This window comes from Schistocerca serialis, chromosome 4 (genome assembly GCF_023864345.2).
Source record: "Schistocerca serialis cubense isolate TAMUIC-IGC-003099 chromosome 4, iqSchSeri2.2, whole genome shotgun sequence".
Lineage (NCBI taxonomy): Eukaryota > Metazoa > Arthropoda > Insecta > Orthoptera > Acrididae > Schistocerca > Schistocerca serialis.
Window position 1 is genome coordinate 88,275,493 of NC_064641.1, and position 22,048 is coordinate 88,297,540.

The 22,048-nt window shown below is 43.5% G+C and overlaps 1 protein-coding gene across 1 annotated transcript in view; it reads left to right on the top strand.

The window, feature by feature from the left end:
• The window catches only part of LOC126475385 (cuticle protein 18.7-like), a 131,121-nt gene that overhangs the window by 75,755 nt on the left and 33,318 nt on the right, over positions 1–22,048 (top strand). Inside the window, exon 2 of the mRNA XM_050103210.1 lies at positions 9,246–9,473. Within this exon, the coding sequence (XP_049959167.1) occupies positions 9,246–9,473 (228 nt within the window). The remainder of the gene's footprint in view (positions 1–9,245; positions 9,474–22,048) is intronic.

A 22,048-nucleotide genomic window follows, 5' to 3' on the forward strand; every position in this document is an offset into this window, starting at 1 on the left:
CAAGAGTCTCTGTCCCTGGCTCCAGTTCTGATTGTGTGACTATCCCATTCTATACCTGGTAGATTGAAGTCTCCCCCTATTACAATAGTATGATCACGAAACTTCTTCACGACGTTCTGCAGGTTCTCTCTGAGGCGCTCAACTACTACGGTTGCTGATGCAGGTGGTCTATAGAAGCATCCGACTATCATATCTGACCCACCTTTGATACTTAACTTAACCCAGATTATTTCACATTCGCATTCGCTAATAACTTCACTGGATATTATTGAATTCTTTACTGCTATAAATACTCCTCCACCATTGGCGTTTATCCTATCCTTGCGGTATATATTTCTCTATCTGCAAAGTAGTAAATTGCTGATTTATTACGAAGGTGAGTCGAGTGAAAACTTTAAATATTTTTTTAAATATTGTTTATTATGCAGAAGTGATACAAAGCTGTAGCACTTTTCAACATAATCTCCCCAACGCTCAATTCAAATCCTCCAGCGCTTACGAACTGCATAAATTACTTCCGAGAAAAATTCTTTTGGTAGTCCGCGCAACCACTCATGCACTGCGTAGCGTACCTCTTCTTCAGAATGGAACTTCTTTCCTTCCATTGCGTCTTTGAGTGGTCCAAACATATGGAAATCACTTGGGGCAAGGTCTGGTGAGTATGGTGGATGAGAAAGACACTCAAAATGCAGGGCTGTGATTGTTGCAACTGTTGTACAGGCAGTGTGGGGCCTTGCATTGTCATGTTGCAGCAGGATACCTGCTGACAGCAATCCACGACGCTTTGATTTGATTGCAGGCCGCAGATGAATTTTTACGAGATCTGTGTATGATGCACTGGTGACAGTGGTCCCTCTAGGCATGTAATGCTCCAAAATGACGCCATTTTCGTCCCAAAAGAGAGTCAGCATAACCTTCCCTGCTGATGGTTCTGTTCGAAACTTCTTCGGTTTTGGTGATGAGTAATGGGGACATTCCTTGCGCGCTCTCTTCGTTTCCGGTTGGTGGAAGTGAACCCAGGTTTCGTCCCCATTAACGATTCTTACAAAGAAGACATCACCTTCTCGTTCAAAGCGCAGAAGAAGCTCTTAACAAGCATCAACACGTCGTTCTCTCATTTCAGGAGTTAGCTGCCGTGGCACCCATCTTGCAGACACTTTGTGAAACTAGAGCACATCATGCACAATGTGGTAAGCTGAACCAAGACTAATCTGTAAACATGCTGCATTGTCATTCAGTGTCACTCGGCGGTTTTCCTATACTATGGTTTCAACTGATGCAATGTTCTGTGGAGTCACAACTCGTCGTGCCTGACCTGGACGAGGAGCATCTTCCACTGAAGTCACACCATTTGCGAACTTCCTACTCCATTCGTAGAGTTGCTGCTGTGACAAACATGCATCACCGAACTGAACCTTCATTCGTCGATGAATTTCAATAGGTTTCACACCTTCACTACGCAAAACCCGAATAACAGAATGTTGTTCTTCCCTGGTGCAAGTCGCAAGTGGGACGGCCATCTTTATACTGATACTGCGGCGGTACGTGTGCATGTGCACTATGCCGCTACCTAAAGGCCATTCTGCATGCTGTTTGTAGCACGCTTACCAACTTACTGGATAACGGGGAGAAATTTCGATTCGCTCGATACGATTTGAAACTAGACTCGTCCTACCAGGAAACATGTTTCCAGTCATCAACAGGTCTAATCTTGATGTTGACGGGCCCAGGTGAGACGTAAAACTTGGTTGTGCAGCAATCAAGGGCACACGAGTGGGCCTTCGGCTGCGAAAGCCCAAATCGATGATACTTTGTTGAATTGTTCGCACGCTGACACCTGTTGATGACCTAACACTGAAATCTGTAGCAATTTGTGGAAGGGTTGCACTTCTGTCACATTGATCGATTCTCTTCACTCGTCGTTGGTCCCGTTCTTACAGGATCTTTATCCGGCCGCAGCGATGTCGGAGACTTAATATTTTACCGGGTTCCTGATATTCGTGGTACATTCATGAAACAGTCCTATGGGGAAATCCCCACTTCATCGCTACTTTCGGGATGCTGTGTTCCATTGTTCGTGCGCCGTCTGTAACACCTCGTTGAAATTCACTTAAGGAGGGAAAGCACATTAGGCGGTTAAAAAAAATCCGATTTTTTACTGCATAAATCGTTAGCTTAACTATCAAAGAATGCGCTGTCACAATTTCAATGGGAAATTCGCATTCGTTTACATTTTATGAGCATAGAACCGAGTGCACATTGTGGCGGCCCCCCACTCCAACCGCGTGCTCATATTGTCGACGCCGTAGAGCTGCTACTGCCACAGCTCTCGTGGAGTTGAGACACGACGCGCGATGACGTAGAGACAGAAACGCGAACTCGTACGATGGATGCATATTCTGATTTAAGATTGAATGATTCATTGCCCGGATATGCAGTAGTTATTAAATCTTATCTCATCCGCATCGTACACACCACCAATTGCGAGGAAACATTGTAATTATCAGTCTTCTCGTACGTTGTTGGCTCGTTGCTATGGAGTTGTTGAACCTGTATGAAGCGAGATCCACAGATACTCTTTGATCACGTCTGACAAGGGGAGGCCGCCAATTGTGAAATTCAGATTCGATTCATACTGCGCATACTAAAAGCTCATGGCGAGAGGTGTAATGTGGCAAAGCACCAAGATGCACTTCTCAGCCGTTGTCGAGAGAATCGAGTTAAAAGAAACCGTTGCGATGAAATACTTTCTACGATTAGTAATTTTCTACAGCGTCGTGGCGCAGCGGTAAGCGCTCGGGTTCGTAATCCGAAGGTTGCTGGATCGAATCTCGCGCCATGCAACCTTTTTTTCAGTATTTGTTTTTTGTAATTCAAATGTATATGCATCAAACCTGACGAACAGAACAATTTTTCAGAATGTCAATCAGGTGTGTTTCCCAACAGAAAATTTAAAAAAACAATTGTTCTTGTAAAAACGCATCGTTTGTCAGATGTGCTCGATGTCGTGGTGTTTTCTGCTTTCCATGTTCCTGTGATAACTATCACTCTGGTTCGTGCGATACTCCAGCTACTTCTGGTCACCAACTGTTAATTATGTGCGACTGTATACCGAACTTATCAATAAATTGTATCCACTTGAATACTATTTGTGATATTGTGTTTTATTTCAAGTATTATTTTTCCACGACAAACGACTTTCAACAACTTATTATATGCATAATTGCCGCAACTGATTGCCGGGAATTTTATATATATATATATATATATATATATATATATATATATATATATATATATATATATATATATATGTGTGTGTGTGTGTGTGTGTGTGTGTGTGTATACATTTGAATTACAAAAAGCAAATAATAAAAAGAAGGTGCCTGGCGCGAGATTCGATCCGGCGACCTTCGAATTGCGAACCCGAGCGCTTACCGCTGCGCCACGACGCTGTAGAAAATTACTAATCGTAGAGAGTGTTTCACCGCAACGGTTTCTTTTAACTCGATTCTCTCGACAACGGCTGAGAAGTGCATCTTGGTGCTTTGCCACATTACACCTCTGGCCATGAGCTTTTAGTATGCGCAGTATGAATCGAATATGAAATTTACAATTGGCGGCCTCCCCTTGTGAGTGAACCTACGCCGTAATGTTAAAAAAAATGTTCAAAAGTTCTCTTTTCAATTAATGAGGTAGGTATTTTGATTTCAGATTAAATTGTCGCTGCTGAACAGTCGTTGGTTAACTATCATTGATTAAATCACTTAATGATGTAGTCCACGCTTGATATTTCACTTGGAACGAACAGTTTATTGTTCCTTGGCGACTAAATACTTTATAACCTTCGCACCACACGCACACGCAGTTGGTTGGTAAAGTCAGTTCTATTAAAATTAAGTTTCTTGACAATTACAACTTGACTCTTCAGCGTAATTGTATTATCTTCGTGAAGTCGTGTAATTGTGTCCTAATCGAGACTAATTGAGTGTAGTCCTTTGATATACTATCCACTCTTGTTTTAGTTCCAACTATTTGAAAGTCAAGTCCAATTTTCACCGGTTTCCTAAATAAAGTTCAATTAACCCGTTATGCACGGTTAATCGCGTCTATCAGTTCCTGTCTCTGCTTAGAAAATCAGTTTCCGAAGTTCGTGAATCACGTCACGCAAGGAACACTTCTGAACGCAAAACAATCTCGTCGCGTTCCGTACTCTCAATAACTAAGACAAGAATTGTTCTCGCACGTCTTTACAGGACGAGAGCCAGCAAGCGACTTCCTCTGTGAAAGACTATTGTAGGCGCATTGAATTTCTTCGTTGCGCTTACAACTCCCTTCCACATAAAAGTTAAATCTGACTAACATCAACTTGGACTTAGCTTTCAAGATATTAGTTGCCATTATCACTTGGATATTTGTCCATTAGTTAAATCTGAGGTTTCTTCCTCCTCTTTTCATAACAAAAACTCTCAGTGATGTATAATGTTGTTGTTATCAAAACTTCTTGGTGTTAGCTTATCGGCAAAGATGTCGTATTTGCCAAGATAACTCTTCCCTACTTCATATTATGACATTCTGCCTTAATTGACTCTCAAGGGGGTCTTTGGGGTGTTATAACATCCTTATGGTGATGATTATCAAGTTTTAAAAATCGAATGTGTAGGTCATGTCCAGAAGAAAATGTGGACTCGACTCTGAAACATTCGAAAGACTCAGAACCTTGGTGGAAAAGCAAACTCGCAGAGTTATTAGTGAAAAATCTCAGCGCTTATTATGGACTAGTGATTCGAAGACATGTAAATAGTGTGCAAGACATGAAAAAAGCAATTATGGCGACATAATATGAAATGATTTCCATGGATGAAAGTCCTCGACTCGATTATTGCCCAGAGGGAGAAGACAGCTCGAGCGAGTGGCAGAAACGAACAGCCCTTGGAATGGAACATGAACCGCAAACCACACCCTACTCCATTGCACCCCGACGTACAGAAGGAGATTCTTCCAATATATGAAGATTTATCAAGGAATGAATTACTGAAGAGATGCTTAGTTGGCCACACAGAAAATGCGAGTGAATGTTTCAATTCCACTACTTGGTGATTAGCTCCTAAACATTTGCACACCGGACTAAAAGTTGTTGAATTAGCATAGTATTTAGCAGCGGGCTTACTCAATGAAGGAAATTCATCCCTTCTGATGATCATGAACGAGGCAGGACTTGTAGTAGGGACGCAAAGCTTCGATTATGCCGAACAAATGGATAACCAGCGCGTGAGCCAGCAGAATCGACGTTGTTCATTGGGAGCGAAGGAAGGTTGGAAAGCTCGGAGAGCACTGCCGCAAGCGCAAAAAGAAGCCTATGAGGAAGAAGAAGGATTGCTGTATGGTGCTGGAATCTCAGATTAATCGGTAAGCATATTACATTATTGTTAACGTCTTTATCTTGAAATGACGTTTTCAGATTTGCGTGCAGTTTAACCCAAAAAGTATAGAACCGACCATTGTGAAAATTGATAGTTTGATTCTTTATAAAATTTCAAATTATATGAAGCATCTTGTAAGATGATATCATGATTTGAAGGGTATTTTTCTTTGCCTAACTGGAGAAAAAAAACGTGAAAGTCGAAGTAAATTGTTACAAAGGCTGCAAAATATTTAATTTTCATTATTTTCACATGAATTGAGGTTCATATTCTTACGAAATAAGTCATTAACGTAAAATCAAAACTTTTTCGATTTCAGATGAAAATCTAAATGGCCACACTTCACGTAATTTGAGAACTATACTCACAACCTTCAGCCGACATCAAAAAGTAACTTTACTTTTGGTTGAAATTATTCAAAAAATTCACAAAATCTGCTCGAAATATGAATGAAATGCTTTCAAAATATGATTAAATTCTAATTAATTCTTCCCCCCAAAGAACAAATCTGGAAAAGACAGTGTCAAACAGCCTCCTAATGTGGTTTCGCCCCTTAAATCTCGATAACTTGCCACTGTGGCAGCAGTAACCGATCTAACAACTGCGGCAAACGCTTGTTGTCTTACATCGCCGTTGGCGACCGCAGCGTCGTATCCTGTCTGTTTACATATCTCTGTATGTGAATAAGCATGCCTATACCAGTTTCTTTGGCGCTTCGGTGCGTGTTTCCATATGTGTCGTCGTGAAATTGTACTTAGTTGGGCGGTTTTCGGAGATTTCGAAGACATTACAATTGATCACATCTCCAGGAATATAGAAGCAACTAAAGAACGACAGGAAACTTAAAACTGAGAATAAATGCGAACCTTTAACATCTTTTCAGCAGAGACGTACAGATGGATTATCAGCTGAGTTCTAAGGGTGTTGAGTTAAGGCTCTGCTCGGCGTTATCGAAGAAAAAATCAGAAATTTCACCTTAAGCGACTAATGACGTGACTCACGACGACGAAATGATGACTCGTTACGGTGTACTTTCGGAATGTGTTTCAGTCCCTTAACAGCTCCGTGACCTCGCTTGACTGGTATGCACCAGCGACCCAGAGGCGTTTTGGACGTAATGGAGGACAACAGACAGAATGGAGATACGACTTCTTTTTTGGGTTTCATTTTCGACAACGTTCGGGAATCGTTGAAAAAACAAACATGACGAGAGGAAAGTACGAGTAGAGAGAGGAGTTGTAATAGTAAGTGGAGAGCAACGACTCTGGCGGGCGCCGCCCATCGCCGAAGACCGGGCGATCTCGTAGCGGGTCTAGGCGGCAGGATGTGGCGGGGAAGACGAGGCCGGCCCGCGCTATATAAGCTGCTGGCCAGCCGCGCACTGGGCAGGAACAGTTCAGTCCGAAGCAGCAGCAGCAGAAGACATGAAGGTCCTGGTGAGTAACCGACAGCGCACAGTAGTGGGGGCAGGCAGGGCTCACATGGCCGTGCATCTACCTACATGTTCCACAGACAAAATTAAGTGTGCGGTGCAGTAAAGGGCAAGAGAATGATAGAAGACGTGGTCTGTTGCAGTACCACCTGCGAATCATATTCAAATGTAGGAATCTCATCTGGGTTGAAACAAATACTTCAAAATTTGTATTACTTACCACTAGTGATTCTCACAGAGATGTAACGAGAGTATATCTCGCTTTGGAGCATGAAGCTCTCGTCAGAGATTTTAGTTTCTGTACTTGTAAGGCGGTTGCAGCCTTAAGTAAACGGTAGAAGAGTAGATAATTGAGTTTGTCTCTCCACCACTTATAACACCAGCAACACTTACGTCTGAAACGAAATTTTCATTCACAGTGTTGCTAATATACGCGTGACACTTGTCACTATAAAAGTATACACTTTCTGATATCGTGTAAACTGATGCAGTGAAAGAACGAGCTACCCACCAAAATAGAGAAATAGTTTATGGCACTTACGAAACTAAAGGTCACATTTAAATGATATCATGAAAAGCACGTTTTAGTAGAAATCCAAGCAGTATAGATGGATAACCGAAAATAACAACCTACACATATTTAGTTGCAGATGATGTACAAAAAAAACTGTCTTATCCAAATATTAATTGATTTTTATCCACCGTTAAAATAAATAATATGATCGAAACTTTATGGCAGAAACATTTGCCATGACTGCAGCTATTCTGTATATAAAATGACATTACTATAACTTCGCTGACAGAATTTCGTGTGTGGATATAGGGATAGTATTACCGTCAATCATCTCAGCGAGAAAGTGGATTTGAGCTTTGAGGACCAGCAGCAGTGGAAACGAGAGAAGGACTGAAAGAGGAAGAGGAAAAGAAATGTCATACAGCAAATTTAACGAAGGTAGGAGAAAGAAAACCATTTTAACAACACTACAGAATGACTTAGATTGATTAATAAAAGGAAAAACATAAAATACTGTTTATAATATTTTACCTGAGCTCTTATATGATGAATTTGAGAATAATACTAACAGGAATCAGAAGGTCTGTAGATGATGATTGTTAATCTAGAACAGCGCTCGTCAAAACGCTACCCAAGGGCCGTAAGCAGTCCGAATCAAGTGTTCATACGGCCAGCGATTATCAGCCTATTTTACAATACTCCTAATATCCATCCAGCAAGTAACACCCGAATCCAGAAACGTCAGTTAAGGCATTGTTAAGAGTGTGGATTTCGTGACCAGTAGGTAACACCAACTACTAAGAGAGAAAGTAATTTTAAATGAAACTGATGAATTCTTCCAAAAGCTAAGTAACGTGGGCTACTTACTTCAGGGACAGAATGGTAGGTTGCACAGCAACCGCAAATTAAAGGATTTGTAAGGGGGAATGTTTTATTGTTCGTCTTCCAGTAACGACAGCTGAAGGGTGTTCAGAACTCGTACCAAAGAGCTGCTGTGGTGCAAACACAGAAGTAACATGGATTTGTGAATGCGCATTGTAGATGTGGTCATCTTCAAATGTGGTATACATTTGCAGCAAGGAATATGAAATTAGATTCAAGCAGTTGTAATGTCACACAATAAGAAGAAGGAAAAAGACGTTCAAAACGGCTGATGAATAATTGTGATCCTGTCTCATATTGTATAATACATATAATACTCCCACAGACAGCACAACACTTCATCAGACAATTACAGTCACGGCTTTCAGGTAACTGAGGATGGTAGCAATTTGAAACAGAGAAAGCCGACTTGAAGTTTTCAAAATGGTGCCTAATTTTAACAGTCGCACAAGAGGGTTTTCAGGCAAGTTATTACCCCCTTACTGTAGCTACTGTATTGTGGTCTCAGAATGTATCTCAGAGTGTACTAATTTATGTGGGCCACCAATCAATAGCCAGCCGCTGAGACCGAGCGGTTCTAGATGCTTCAGTCTGGAAATGTGCTGCTGCTACAGTCACAGGTTCGAATTCTGCCTCGAGCATGGATGAGTGTCCTTAGGTTAGTTAGGTTTAAGTAGTTCTAAGTCTAGGGGACTGATGGCCTCCTATGCTAAGTCCCATTGTGCTCAGAGCCATTTGAACCATTTGAACAAATCAGTAATACGATAGATACATATGCGGCCCAAGATACCACTCCGAGACGTCAGTAGTGATTCTTAAGCGATAAAGTTTGATGACGACTACTCCTGAAATATAAAAATTTCATTAGAGGACCAGATTAGGCATTTTGTTAGCCACTGTCTGTGATAAGTAGAATTCATTCAGAATATAGCAATACAATACGTATCCTGCTTCTAGACAGTTCAGTGATGTCTAACGCATACGCTGTCTGCAGGTGATCCTGAGCTCCGTGTTGGCCGTGGCCCTGGCCAAGCCCGGCTACCTGGGTCTGGGGGTTCCCGCCGCCATCCCGGTGCCCGCCGACGCCCCCGACGTGGCCGTGGCTAAGGCGGCGCACCTGGCGACGCAGGCGGCGGAGGCGGCGCGCAACACGCTGGGCGTGCCCGTGGCCTCCATCGTGCCCGCCGACGAGCCCCACGTGGCCGTCGCCAAGGCGGCGCACCTCAACATCCAGGCTGCCGAGGCCGCCCGCAACACCCTGGGCGTGCCCGCCATCGCCGCCGCCCCCGTCATCGCCGCCGCTCGCTACGCCGTGGCCGCCCCCGTCATCGCTGGGCCCGCCAACATCGTGATCGGACCTGGCGGCGTTCCCCTGGACACTCCTGAGGTATATACTTCTACACCATTTCCTATGCCCCCTTTAGAACAGTACACATACCAAGTGGTGAGATGCAGTTACTGACGTGACCTTCCTTTACAGGTGGCCAGCGCCAAGGCAGCCCACGCCGCCGCCCACGCTCAGTCCGCAGCTCTGGCCGCCGCCACCCCCGCAGACCCCGTGTCTGGGCTGCCCCTGGCCGCCGTCTACGCTGCCGGCATTCCCGCCATCGCCCACCTGCAGTACAAGGCCGCCCTCCTCGGTTAGAGGATCACTCCTACAAAAAGTAGTCATGTATCAGTCACACACTCTTGTAAATAAACTATACTTTACATAAATCTCTCTGTGGTCATCTTTTCACATCTCCTTCAGGAACCGAAGTGACGAAATCGACATATAAGAAAATCAAGCTCTCAACTGCCTAAAAAGATTCTTGAAAAACTGATACAGTCTGTGCCTTATGCTGTATAATGCACTATTTTCTATTCTCAATGCATGTAAGTCCCTGTTGTTCGGGCGTCAGTCACAGTTCGTTGAATCTGAATCAGAGTTGAGCAAATGTGGTATGTGTGCATTGTTGTTGCTGTTGTGGTCTTCAGTCCTGAGACTGGTTTGATGCAGCTCTCCATGCTGCTCTATCCTCTGCAAGCTTCTTCATCTCTGAGTAACTACTGCAACCTACATCTTTATGTATCTGTTTAGTGTATTCATCTCTTGGTATCCCTCTGCGATTCTTACCCTCCACGCTGCCCTCCAATCCTAAACTGGTGATCCCTTGATGCCTCAGAAAATGTCCTACAAACTGATCCCTTCTTCTAATCAAGTTGTTCCACAAACTCCTCCCCAATTCTACTCAGTACCACCTCATTAGTTATGTGATCTACTCATTTAATCTTCAGCATTCTTCTGTAGCACCACATTTCGAAAGCTTCTATTCTCTTCTTGTCCAAACTATTTATCGTCCATGTTTCACTTCCATACATGGCTGCACTCCATACAAATACTTTCAGAAACGACTTCCTGACACTTAAAACTATACTCGATGTTAAAAATTTGTCTTCTTCACAATATACAGGGTGTTACAAAAAGGTATGCCCAAACTCTCAGGAAACATTCCTCACATACAAATAAAGAAAAGATGTTACGTGGACATGTGTCTGGAAACGCTTGATTTCCATGTTAGAGCTCATTTTAGTTTCGTCAGTATGTACTGTACAACCTCGATTCGCCGCCATGATTTCATACGGGATACTCTACCTGTGCTGCTAGAACATGTGCCTTTACAAGTACGACACAACATGTGGTTCATGCATGATGGAGCTCCTGCACATTTCAGTCAAAGTGTTCGTACGCTGCTCACAACAGATTCGGTGACCGGTGGATTGGTAGAGGCAGACCAATTCCATGGCCTCCATGCTCACCTGATCTCAACCCTCTTGACTTTCATTTATGGGGGCATTTGAAAGTTCTTGTCTACGCAACCCCGGTACCAAATGTAGAGACTCTTCGTGCTCGTATTGTGGACGGCTGTGATACAATAGGCCATTCTCCAGGGCTGCATCAGAGCATCAGGGATTCCATGCGACGGAGGGTGGATGCATGTATCCTCGCTAACGGAGGACATTTTTAACATTTTCTGTAAAAAAGTGTTTGAAGTCACGCTGGTACATTCTGTTGATGTGTGTTTCCATTCCATGATTAATGTAATTTGAAGAGAAGTAATAAAATGAGGCTTAACATGGAAAGTAAGCATTTCCGGACACATGTCCACATAACATATTTTCTTTCTTTGTGTGTGAGGAATGTTTCGTGAAAGTTTGGCCGTACCTTTTTGTAACACCCTGTATGTGCATAGGCGCCCAGTCTTCCATTGTCTCTGTTAACCAGATGTTACTGAAGCACCACTTTAACCATTCTAGCCCCGTTTGTCTCAAACGCATACTGTCACAGCCTGTTGACCTATCGCCTTTACCATCGTCTATATTAAGGTCATGTTTGTGGTAGTGACACAGAATTAATGACGAAAGCCTAGAAGACGTTAAGATACTCAAAACGAAAATTTAATGAACCTTTACACTTCTGTGTACATTGGGAAGAAAATTAAATTTTTGTTAAAGGATAAAGTGGCCCTCCGTACGTATTACAAGTCTGTGGTTACAGTGACAGCGGCAAAGTTTGCCAGACGTCACCTGGTGACTTCAGCCGAAAGTTTGGTCACAGTGCGCCCGATCTCCTTCTCTAGTTCTTGGTGGGATGAATTCCATGACTCTCTTGAAACTTATGTGGGGAGCACCATACACTATTTCTTCAGTTATTGGGAGACCAGACACGCTTCGTGAATATACACTGACGGAAAATAATCGCTGCACCAAAAAGTAGTAAACGTACAGTAATGAAATTACGGCAATGCATTGGCTAGGTAAAATATAAGTGATTAACACTACAAAATTACAGGTTAATACATGCGCGAGACAAGGCATTCCAAATGTGAAATGTTGCTACATTAATAAACGTTGAAACTGCCAGAATGTTGAATGCAAACATGCAAACGTGCATTCACTGCGCTGTACAGGTGCAGGATGTCAGTTTGTGGGACGGAGTTCCACGGCTGTGCCACTAGGTCAGTCAGTAAAGGGACGGCTAATGTTGTCTGTGGATGACGCTAGAGTTATCGTCCGATGATGTCCCGTCTGTGCTTGATTGGAGACAGATCTGGTAATCAAGCAGGCCAAGGCCACATGCCACACCCTGTAGAGCATATTGGGTTACAACAGCGGTATGTGGGTCACCGTTATCCTGTTGGAAAACACGCCCTGGAATACTTTTCATGAATTGCAGCACAACTTTTCAAAAAATGGTTCAAATTGCTCTGAGCACTGTGGGACTTAACAGCTGAAGTCATCAGTCCCCTAAAACGTAGAACAACTTAAACCTACCTAACCTAAGGACATCACAGACATCCATGCCCGAGGCAGGATTCGAACATGCGAACGTAGAGGTCGTGCGGTACCAGACTGAAGCGCCTAGAACCGCTCTGCCACTGCGGTCGGCCACAATGTTGCGAATCACCAGATCGACGTACATATTTGGAGTAGGGTGCAAGCGATAACCGAGGGAGTGCTGCCGCTGTCATCGCAACCCAGACCTTAAGTCCAGGTGTAGGTCCAATGTGTCTAGCACGTAGACAGGTTGGTAACCGGCCCTCAACTGGCCTCACATGGTCATCATTGGCACCGAGGTAGAACCAGCTTTCACCAAAAAACGCAGCAGACCTACACCCTTCCCTCCAATGCGCTCTCGCTTGACACCACTGAAGTCGCAAATGGCGGTGGTTTGGGGTTGGTGGAATGCACGCTACAATGAATCTGGCTCGGAGTTGTCGTTGAAGTAACCGATTCCTAACAGTTCGTTGTGTCACTACGGTGTCAATCGTTGCTCAGATTGCTGCTTCAGATGCAGTACGATGCGCCAGAGCCATACACCAAATGCGATGCTGTGTAGTGGCATGTGGCTCTCCATAGCCCAATCTTCCTCCAACTGTACCTTCTCGTGATCACCGCTGCCATCAATCATGTACAATGGCTCTATTCCTGCCACATCTTTCCTCAGCGTTACAGAAGGAACGTCCAGCTTCTTGTACCCCTATTACACGACCTCGTTCAAACTCAGTGACGTGTTGATAATGGCGTCTCTCAAGCCCTAAAGGCAGTCCAATCATAAAGGTAATTAACGCTCACTATCGTTACTGCGTGTATTTAAAGTAAAACTGCGCCACTCTTAAGCGATTGGTGCCAAATTTGAATAGACATCATCTTTCACATGTACAAACGCGCGTACCAAACTTTTTTTTATGTCGCACAACTTCTTCTTGGTGTTGTGACTATTTTTCCGTCAGTGTATTAGAAGAAGAGAGTAGCATTCTATTGCATACTCGAGATGATTTGTCGTGAGACTGAAAAGCAAGAATACAAACAGTCTGTTGCAACATCAAATAAATTTAGCAAAACAGGCATATGTTAATTAACCTGCAATGACTGATATTCGGTTTGCGTGTGAAAGGCAAACAAATTTAAGTAAGGTACTCTGTACATCTAAACATCGTCGATCGTAATGGACTGCAGTGACTGATCACGTATCAGGTGTCACCGCTGTCGTGAGAAAAAAGCTAAGGCTGTTGGAGGAAACACCAGTAATAAATTACATTCTACATGACGTTAATCTGTCTGCTAGCAAAATGAGCCAGCGTAAATCGCGTCATCGACATGGCTGTAAACGACAAGCAGTATACTCAGACTTCACTGTTCAGACCATCGTCAGTTCACATCGTTCCTGGCACAACCGGAATCCGACTATAGCAATCTGCCTTATCTTAATGAATTACGCTGGTTTCAACATTCTTGCAACTTCTTTCACTTATATCCAACAGGTAACTGAGAACTTTGGGCTCAAGTGCCACTCAAAGATGAAGAGGTTGGCACAAGAGAGGAATTGGTGGCAGGCTGCATATCATTCAGAAGACTGTTAAAAAAATCCGCTCTTTGAATATAGGTGTTTTCGAATGTATTTTTCGGTACGCGTTAAGACTCAGTACTATTCATAGGTATGAAAGTAAAGCTGGTAAAACAGTTTGAGGACTCACAGTGGCCATTATATTTTGGATTTATGCAATAGAATAAGTGAGTGGAAGGGCTAAGTCGAGGTGAGTATGATAAATTTCTCTCAAATTGCGTTTCAGTTTTATTGCATCGAGGACTCCATTGAAAACTCAGCAATGTTAATAACAGAACCTCTCATCCTAACACAACGATATCACAATTCAAGACCACATAGAGTTTTAACCATTTAAATCAATACATCTCAAAAACTTCTCAGCAAACAGAAGAACATAAGCTACAATAATTTTAGAAAAACCACCTTAATTAAACAATATGCTTAAAACTCATACTTTATAATTCCAATTAGCCACGCTTGGAAAGTATTGCCGTCACATGAATTGCATTAAAAATCCATAAAACAAATTTTTACGCAGAAAAAGCAACCATTATCAACACAATTAATGAAAGTTACGTAATGTGGCACATGAACTGTCATTTATCAGAGCGTTGATCAAATACAGCAAACCTGTGGTACCGGAGCCACCGTGCTCTGAACCCTTGAGACAATCGGTTTCCCTTAGGCCAGCAACGTCAGCTGTTTTAGAATAAAGGCGAGAGCCTTTGTGGGTAATAAACAAGTCTACCCAGTAACTCGGCGCCTAAAGCGATGTATATCTGGGCTCACAACCCGTAACAATCAAAAATGGTTCAAATGTATCTGAGCACTATGGGACTCAACTACTGAGGTCATTAGTTCCCTAGAACTTAGAAATAGTTAAACCTAACTAACCTAAGGACATCACAAACATCAATGCACGAGGCAGGATTCGAACCTGCGACCGTAGCGGTCTTGCGTTTCCAGACTGTAGCGCCTTTAACCGCACGGCCACTTCGGCCGGCCCGTAACAATCAACCATAAATACAGGGCTATTACAAATGATTGAAGCGATTTCACAGCTCTACAATAACTTTATTATTTGAGACATTTTCACAATGCTTTGCACACACATACAAAAACTCAAAAAGTTTTTTTAGGCATTCACAAATGTTCGATATGTGCCCCTGTAGTGATTCGGCAGACATCAAGCCGATAATCAAGTTCCTCCCACACTCAGCGCAGCATGTCCCCATCAATGAGTTTGAAAGCATCATTGATGCGAGCTCGCAGTTCTGGCACGTTTCTTGGTAGAGGAGCTTTAAACACTGAATCTTTCACACAACCCCACAGAAAGAAATCGCATGGGGTTAAGTCGGGAGAGCGTGGAGGCCATGACATGAATTGCTGATCATGATCTCCACCACGACCGATCCATCGGTTTTCCAATCTCCTGTTTAAGAAATGGCAAACATCATGATGGAAGTGCGGTGGAGCACCATCCTGTTGAAAGATGAAGTCGGCGCTGTCGGCCTCCAGTCGTGGCATGAGCCAATTTTCCAGCATGTCCTGATACACGTGTCATGTAACGTTTTTTTCGCGGAAGAGAAAAGGGCCGTAAACTTTAAATAGTGAGATTGCACAAAACACGTTAACTTTTGGTGAATTGCGAATTTGCTGCACGAATGCGTGAGGATTCTCTACCGCCCATATTCGCACATTGTCTGTTCACTTCACCATTAAGAAAAATGTTGCTTCATCACTGAAAACAAGTTTCGCACTGAACGCATCCTCTTCCATGAGCTGTTGCAACCGCGCCGGAGATTCAAAGCGTTTGACTTTGTCATCGGGTGTCAGGGCTTGTAGCAATTGTAAACGGTAAGGCTTCTGCTTTAGCCTTTTCCGTAAGATTTTCCAAACCGTCGGCTGTGGTACGTTTAGCTCCCTGCTTTCTTTATTCGTCGACTTCCGCGGGCTACGCGTGAAACTTGCCCGCACGCGTTCAACTGTTTCTTCGCTCACTGCAGGCCGACCCGTTGATTTCCCCTTACAGAGGCATCCAGAAGCTGTAAACTGCGCATACCATCGCCGAATGGAGTTAGCAGTTGGTGGACCTTTGTTGAACTTCGTCCTGAAGTGTCGTTGCACTGTTATGACTGACTGATGTGAGTGCATTTCAAGCACGACATACGCTTTCTCGGCTCCTGTCGCCATTTTGTCTCACTGCGCTCTCGAGCGCTCTGGCGGCAGAAACCTGAAGTGCGGCATCAGCCGAACAAAACTTTATGAGTTTTTCTACGTATCTGTGGTGTGTCGTGACCATATGTCAATGATTGGAGCTACAGTGAATTTATGAAATCGCTTCAATCATTTGTAATAGCCCTGTACAATGGAGCACTCGTCGGCAGTAACAGCCGTTAACGACACGGAGCAAGGAAAGTAGCAGGTCCAGGGCGTAGATAGGCTGTCGTCCGGTTAGCAGGTTCCATCGACGGTCGTTAAAGGTGGAGAGCTGGAAGTGCAAAAAGTCAGTTGTTGTCACCCACAGCAGACAGCTTCGCTTAGGAGGCGTCGCAATTGCAGTGACCACAGCGCTACTCAGCACCACACACGCAGAGATGCGCACGCGAGTTCAAATGCATCGCAAGGGTGAAGACTTTTGAGTTTCTCTCTGAGCTGACGAAACTCCTGGTGTCATAAACGCTGCAGTGCAAACAAAAACTAATTACCGAAGTACATGACAACATTTTCTTTTCAAGAGAACATTACTACTGTGAGTAAAACAACTTCGAGAAAAATCACGTGTACATTTCCCAGACATGTGACTGAGTAGAAAAAACATCTGGAAAAGGAGACACTGAAAGAAAATTTCTGTGGAACTGTTACTGCGCTTCAAGCTATGAGTAAGATCTGACATTATATTTCGTGACCTAAATGAGTTTGAATTTGATTTTCAAATGTTGCAACTCCTTTTCCACAACACATTTGAAAGTCGCCTCCTGAAATCATGTTGGGGCTCACAGACTTTCAGTATTATCGTGTGGTGAGGGAGAGGCTTCCTACTGCAGAAAATCTGGAAATCTTTTGCAAAAATATTTCTTTGGAGAGAGTTCCCGCACTTCGAAATAGCTGCTGGAGGTTGCAGTGTGTTCGGAGCAAATAAATAAATGGAGTTTTGGAATAGTCTTACTTACCTTCATCGGGTTGGAGTAATTCATTTGATGACAAGCAGTTTCACTCTCAACATCGAGTTGTTAACAAAAAGATATTAAAAATATCTCCAGTGATATAAAACAGTGTATCGATCTTTTAACATCTGACACCAACTATTTACAGAAAAATGAATAAACTGGTAGTAAGAGATATCTGGCGAGATCAGATTCCGTTTAGGAGAATTGTAGGAACGGGAAAGGCGATACTGATGCTGTCACTTATTCTAGAAGATAAGTTAAAAATCGCACCTACGTTTATAGTATTTGTAGATTTAGAGAAAACTTTTGACAGTGTTGCCTGGGATACACTATCTGAAATTCTGTAGGTATCAGGGATAAAACACAGCGAGCGAAAACTTAGCGAAAACCTGCAAACAAACCACATTGCAGTTATCAGTCGAAGAATATGATACGGAAGCAGCAATTGTGAAGGCAATCAGAGAGGTTTCCAGTCCATCCTCGATGTTATGCAATCCATAAACTGAGGAAGCGGCGAAGGAAACCAAGAAGAAATTTGGAAATGTATTCACACCGAAGGAGAAGAAATAACAACTTTGGTGGTTGTTGATGACGTTGTAATTCACTCAGAGACGGTAAATGATTTGGAAGACCAGTTGATTGAATATATTGCGTCTCGAAAACCAGTTACAGGATGAACATCACCAAAAGTAATACAAGTGGTGCAATGTAGTCGAATGAAGTAACGCGATCTTGAAGGGATCTGATTAGGAAATGACACATTAAAAGTTGTAAATGAGTTTTCTATTTGGGAAGGTAAATGTCACAACGGGCGACCCAGAAAGCATAAAATATGCAGAGAAGCAGTAACAAGAGAAGCGTTTCCGAAAAGGAAATTAGATAATTTTCAACATACACTCTAAGATTAAAAAACAGGCACACCACGAATGAATTATCCGAATGAGACGGAAATCGATAGATGTGATCTCCATGTACAGAAAAACAAACTATTACAATTTCAGGAAAAAAATAGATGACTTATTCAAGAGAAAGAGCTTCACAAATCAGACTAGAAACTCGTTGGTCCACCTTTGGCCCATAGGCAAGCGGTAAATCGGCTAGTCATTGATTAATAGTGTCGTTTAATTTTCTCTTGATGGATATCGTGTCAAATTCTGTCCAACAGGAGCGTTAGATCGTCAAAATCCCAGGTGGTTGCAAGACCCTGACCATAATGCTCCATACTTCCAGAAATGGGAAGAGGTCTGGCTATCTTGCTGGCCAAGGTAGGGTTGCCAAGCGCAAAGACAAGAAGTAGCCATTATCTTGCTGAAATACACACATCAAAAAAAGTTTTCCATAACCTCGGTTCCGAGAGTTTCGGAACCTGTACAGAAAATTGGAATAGAGATCAACATTAACAACATTTCCGCCCTTTGTTTGCTCATGAAAACCAAACATTGCATATTGTACCATCATACAGCGAGACCTTCCGAAGTGGTGGTCCAGTTTGCTGTACTCACCGGTACCTCAAATACCCACTAGCACGTCGTCTTGGATTGATGCATGCCTGTATTCGTCGTGGCATACTATGCACAAGTTCATCAAGGCACTGTTGGTCCAGATTATCCCATTCCTCAACGGCGATTCGGCGTAGATAGCTCATAGTGGTTGGTGGATCACGTCGTCCATAAACAGCCCTTTTCGATCTATCCCAGGCATGTTCCATATGGTTCGTGTCTGGAGGACATACTGGCCACTGTAGTCGAGCGATGTCGTTATCCTGAAGGAAGTCATTCACAAAATGTGCACGATGGGGGCGCGAATAGTCGTCTATGAAGACGAATGCCTCGCTAATATGCTGCCGATGTAGTTGCACTATCGCTCGGAGGATGGCATTCACGTATCGCGCAGCCGTGGGTGGCGCCTTCCATGACCACCAGCGGCGTACGTCGACCCCACATAATGCCGCCCAAAACATCAGGGAACTTCCACCCTTGCTCCACTCGCTGGACAGTGTATCTAAGGCGTTCAGCCTGACCGAGTTGCCTCCAAGCACGTCTCCGACGATTGTCTGGTTGAAGACATATGCGACACTCACCGGTGAAGAGAACGTGATGCCAGGCCTGAGCGGTCCATTTGGCATGTTATTGGGCCCATCTGCACTGCGCTGCATGGTGTCGTGGTTGCAAAGATGGATCTCGCCACAGACGTAGGGAGTGAAGTTGCTCATGATGCAGCCTATTGTGCGCAGTTTGAGTCGTAGCGCGAAGTCCTGTGGCTGCACGAAAAGCATTATTCAACATGGTGGCGTTGCTGTCGGGCTTCCTCCGACCCATAATCCATAAGTACCGGTCATCCACTGCAGTAGTAGACCTTGGGCGGCCTGATCGAGGCATGTCATCGACAGTTCCTGTCTCTATGTATCCCCTCCATGTCCGAACAACATCGCTTTGGTTCATTACGAGACGCCTGGACATTTCCCTTGTTGATAAATCTTTCTGGCAGAAAATAACAACGCGGACGCGATCGAACCGCGGTATTGACCGTCTTGGCATGGTTGAGCTACAGACAACACGAGCCGTGTACCTCGTTCCTGCTGGAATGGCTGAAACTGATCGGCTGTCGAACCCCCTTCGTCTAATAGCTGCTGCTCATGCGTGGTTGTTTACAACTTTGGGCGGGTTTAGTGACATCTCTGAACAGTCAAAGGGACTGTGTCTGCGATACAACATCCACAGTCAACAACGCCTATCTTCAGGAGTTCTGGGAACCAGGGTGATGCTTTTTTTTTTCTATGTGTATATATCGTGTATTCCATCTTCTCGATAATCTTCTAGAGTAGAGGCTACAAACAGTAGCGGAGCTGCAGTTAGAAGAGGGCAATACGTGTTCAGGCCAGAAAAGTGAACAGGCCAGAACTTCAGTGTGCGTGTGTTGAAGGAGAAGATTAGGGGTGTTTTTCGGATCCTAGTGTTCAATATATCGAGAAGCCAAAAGACTGCGACAATAGAGGAAAGACCTAAAAGTGCATGAGGAAGAGAAGAGTCACCCAAGAGTTATGAAGCAATGTAGTGGACCACTGCCACATTTATCACTGTCATGACATAATAAAAATACCAAGAAATCCGATTCACAGATTAATGCCTTGGCTTTCGCTAACGGTGTTGTGACACGGGAGAAACAGAATAGGAAGCGTAGCTGAGGCGGCTGGACAAATGGGTGGATGGATTCTAGAAATATAGTCTTAAAACGAGTGAAGCGAAGCCAGTAGTAATGGCAGTCGATTTGGAAGTGTATCCAGCAAATATCAAGTGTGGTAATACCCCTAACTCCCCTGGGAAATGTGGAAAACTTAACTTCCCTTGAAAGAGCATCTCGCAGCAAGGTAGCTATGAAAGTGGTAGCAAATAGGTTTCACAAGTGCTCCTGCTTCTATCATCATATTACGCCGATCCTATGAGATCACAAGGCGCCCAGAAAGGCAAAATGAATTATGTACAGAAACTACATCAGAACAGTCCTAGCATATGCCTTAAGAAAATGCACCCTCCCGAAGGGTGACTCATCATGGCTGTTGGTGTCGGAGAAGAAGTTATTCATCCACGACACAAAAAACAAAACCGGGCAAATTAAGAAATGGAGAGGAGAGAGAGAAGGCTGTGATTAAGACAGCAGTTCCAGAGCTAGTCTGTATATCTACACTCAAGTCATTAGGGATCAAATTAAGGAAGGAAGGAAGGAACGAGGAGAGTTTGGGTGACTCTGTAGAGAGAAGCTGATGGGACCTGGCGAGTAGTTAGGCAAAGGAGAACACGTTGAATGGACACTATAAAGGTGGAGAATGCAGTGACAGGAGGAACACTGGAAGTTATCATGAGAAATATGATTTATTTTAAGAAGAACTATGGAAGAGGCTTGTACACAGCACCTGATGGTGCGTCTTTTGTACATTTAATATAAGAAAAAAAGTTAATGTTCTACTAAACCTTCCGTTCATTCGTGGCCTGAATCGTCACGTTATTGCCTTTGTACTTAGAGCAAAGTGAATGTTACTCTAGGTTTTCTGTAACACAACATTCTGTGATGACCACAGATATGATAAACGGACAGTTGTCAGTTTCACATCTGGTTCAAATGGCTCTGAGCACTATGGGACTTAACTTCTGAGGTCATCAGTCCCCTAGAACTTAGAACTACTTAAACCTAACTAACCTAAGGACATCACACACATCCATGCCCGAGGCAGGATTCGAACCTGCGACCGTAGTGGTCTCGCGGTTCCAGAATGTAGCGCCTAGAACCGCTCGGCCACCCCGGCCGGCTTTAAATTAGGTGGCTATATTTCTTATGCATTATAATTTTGTCATAGTTCACTTACGTACTATTTTATAGAGCTGATGACGTTTATATAAACCGAAAATGAGCATCTCCTAATCGACATGCAAACATGAAGACAAGTAAATTGATATTTCACACAAAATGTGTTCCTTATTTCTTCTTCTCTTTCTGTTGCTGCTGCTGCTACTACTACTACTATTAATAGTTTTGGTGTCCCATAAAACTTGAATTGCTGCTGTGGGGAACTTGCAAGTATTGATGTTGACGTTGCACGTTGTGGATTGTCAGTGCCCGTGGAATAAATCATACAGCACTCTGCCTGTTCTCATTAAGTGTGATATAGACGTTCAAACGATCTGCGTAGGTCTAACTATACTCCACTGCTTCTCCATTCTTACTCCGTCTATAAGAAATTCGACGCCAAACTTCTACTTCCCC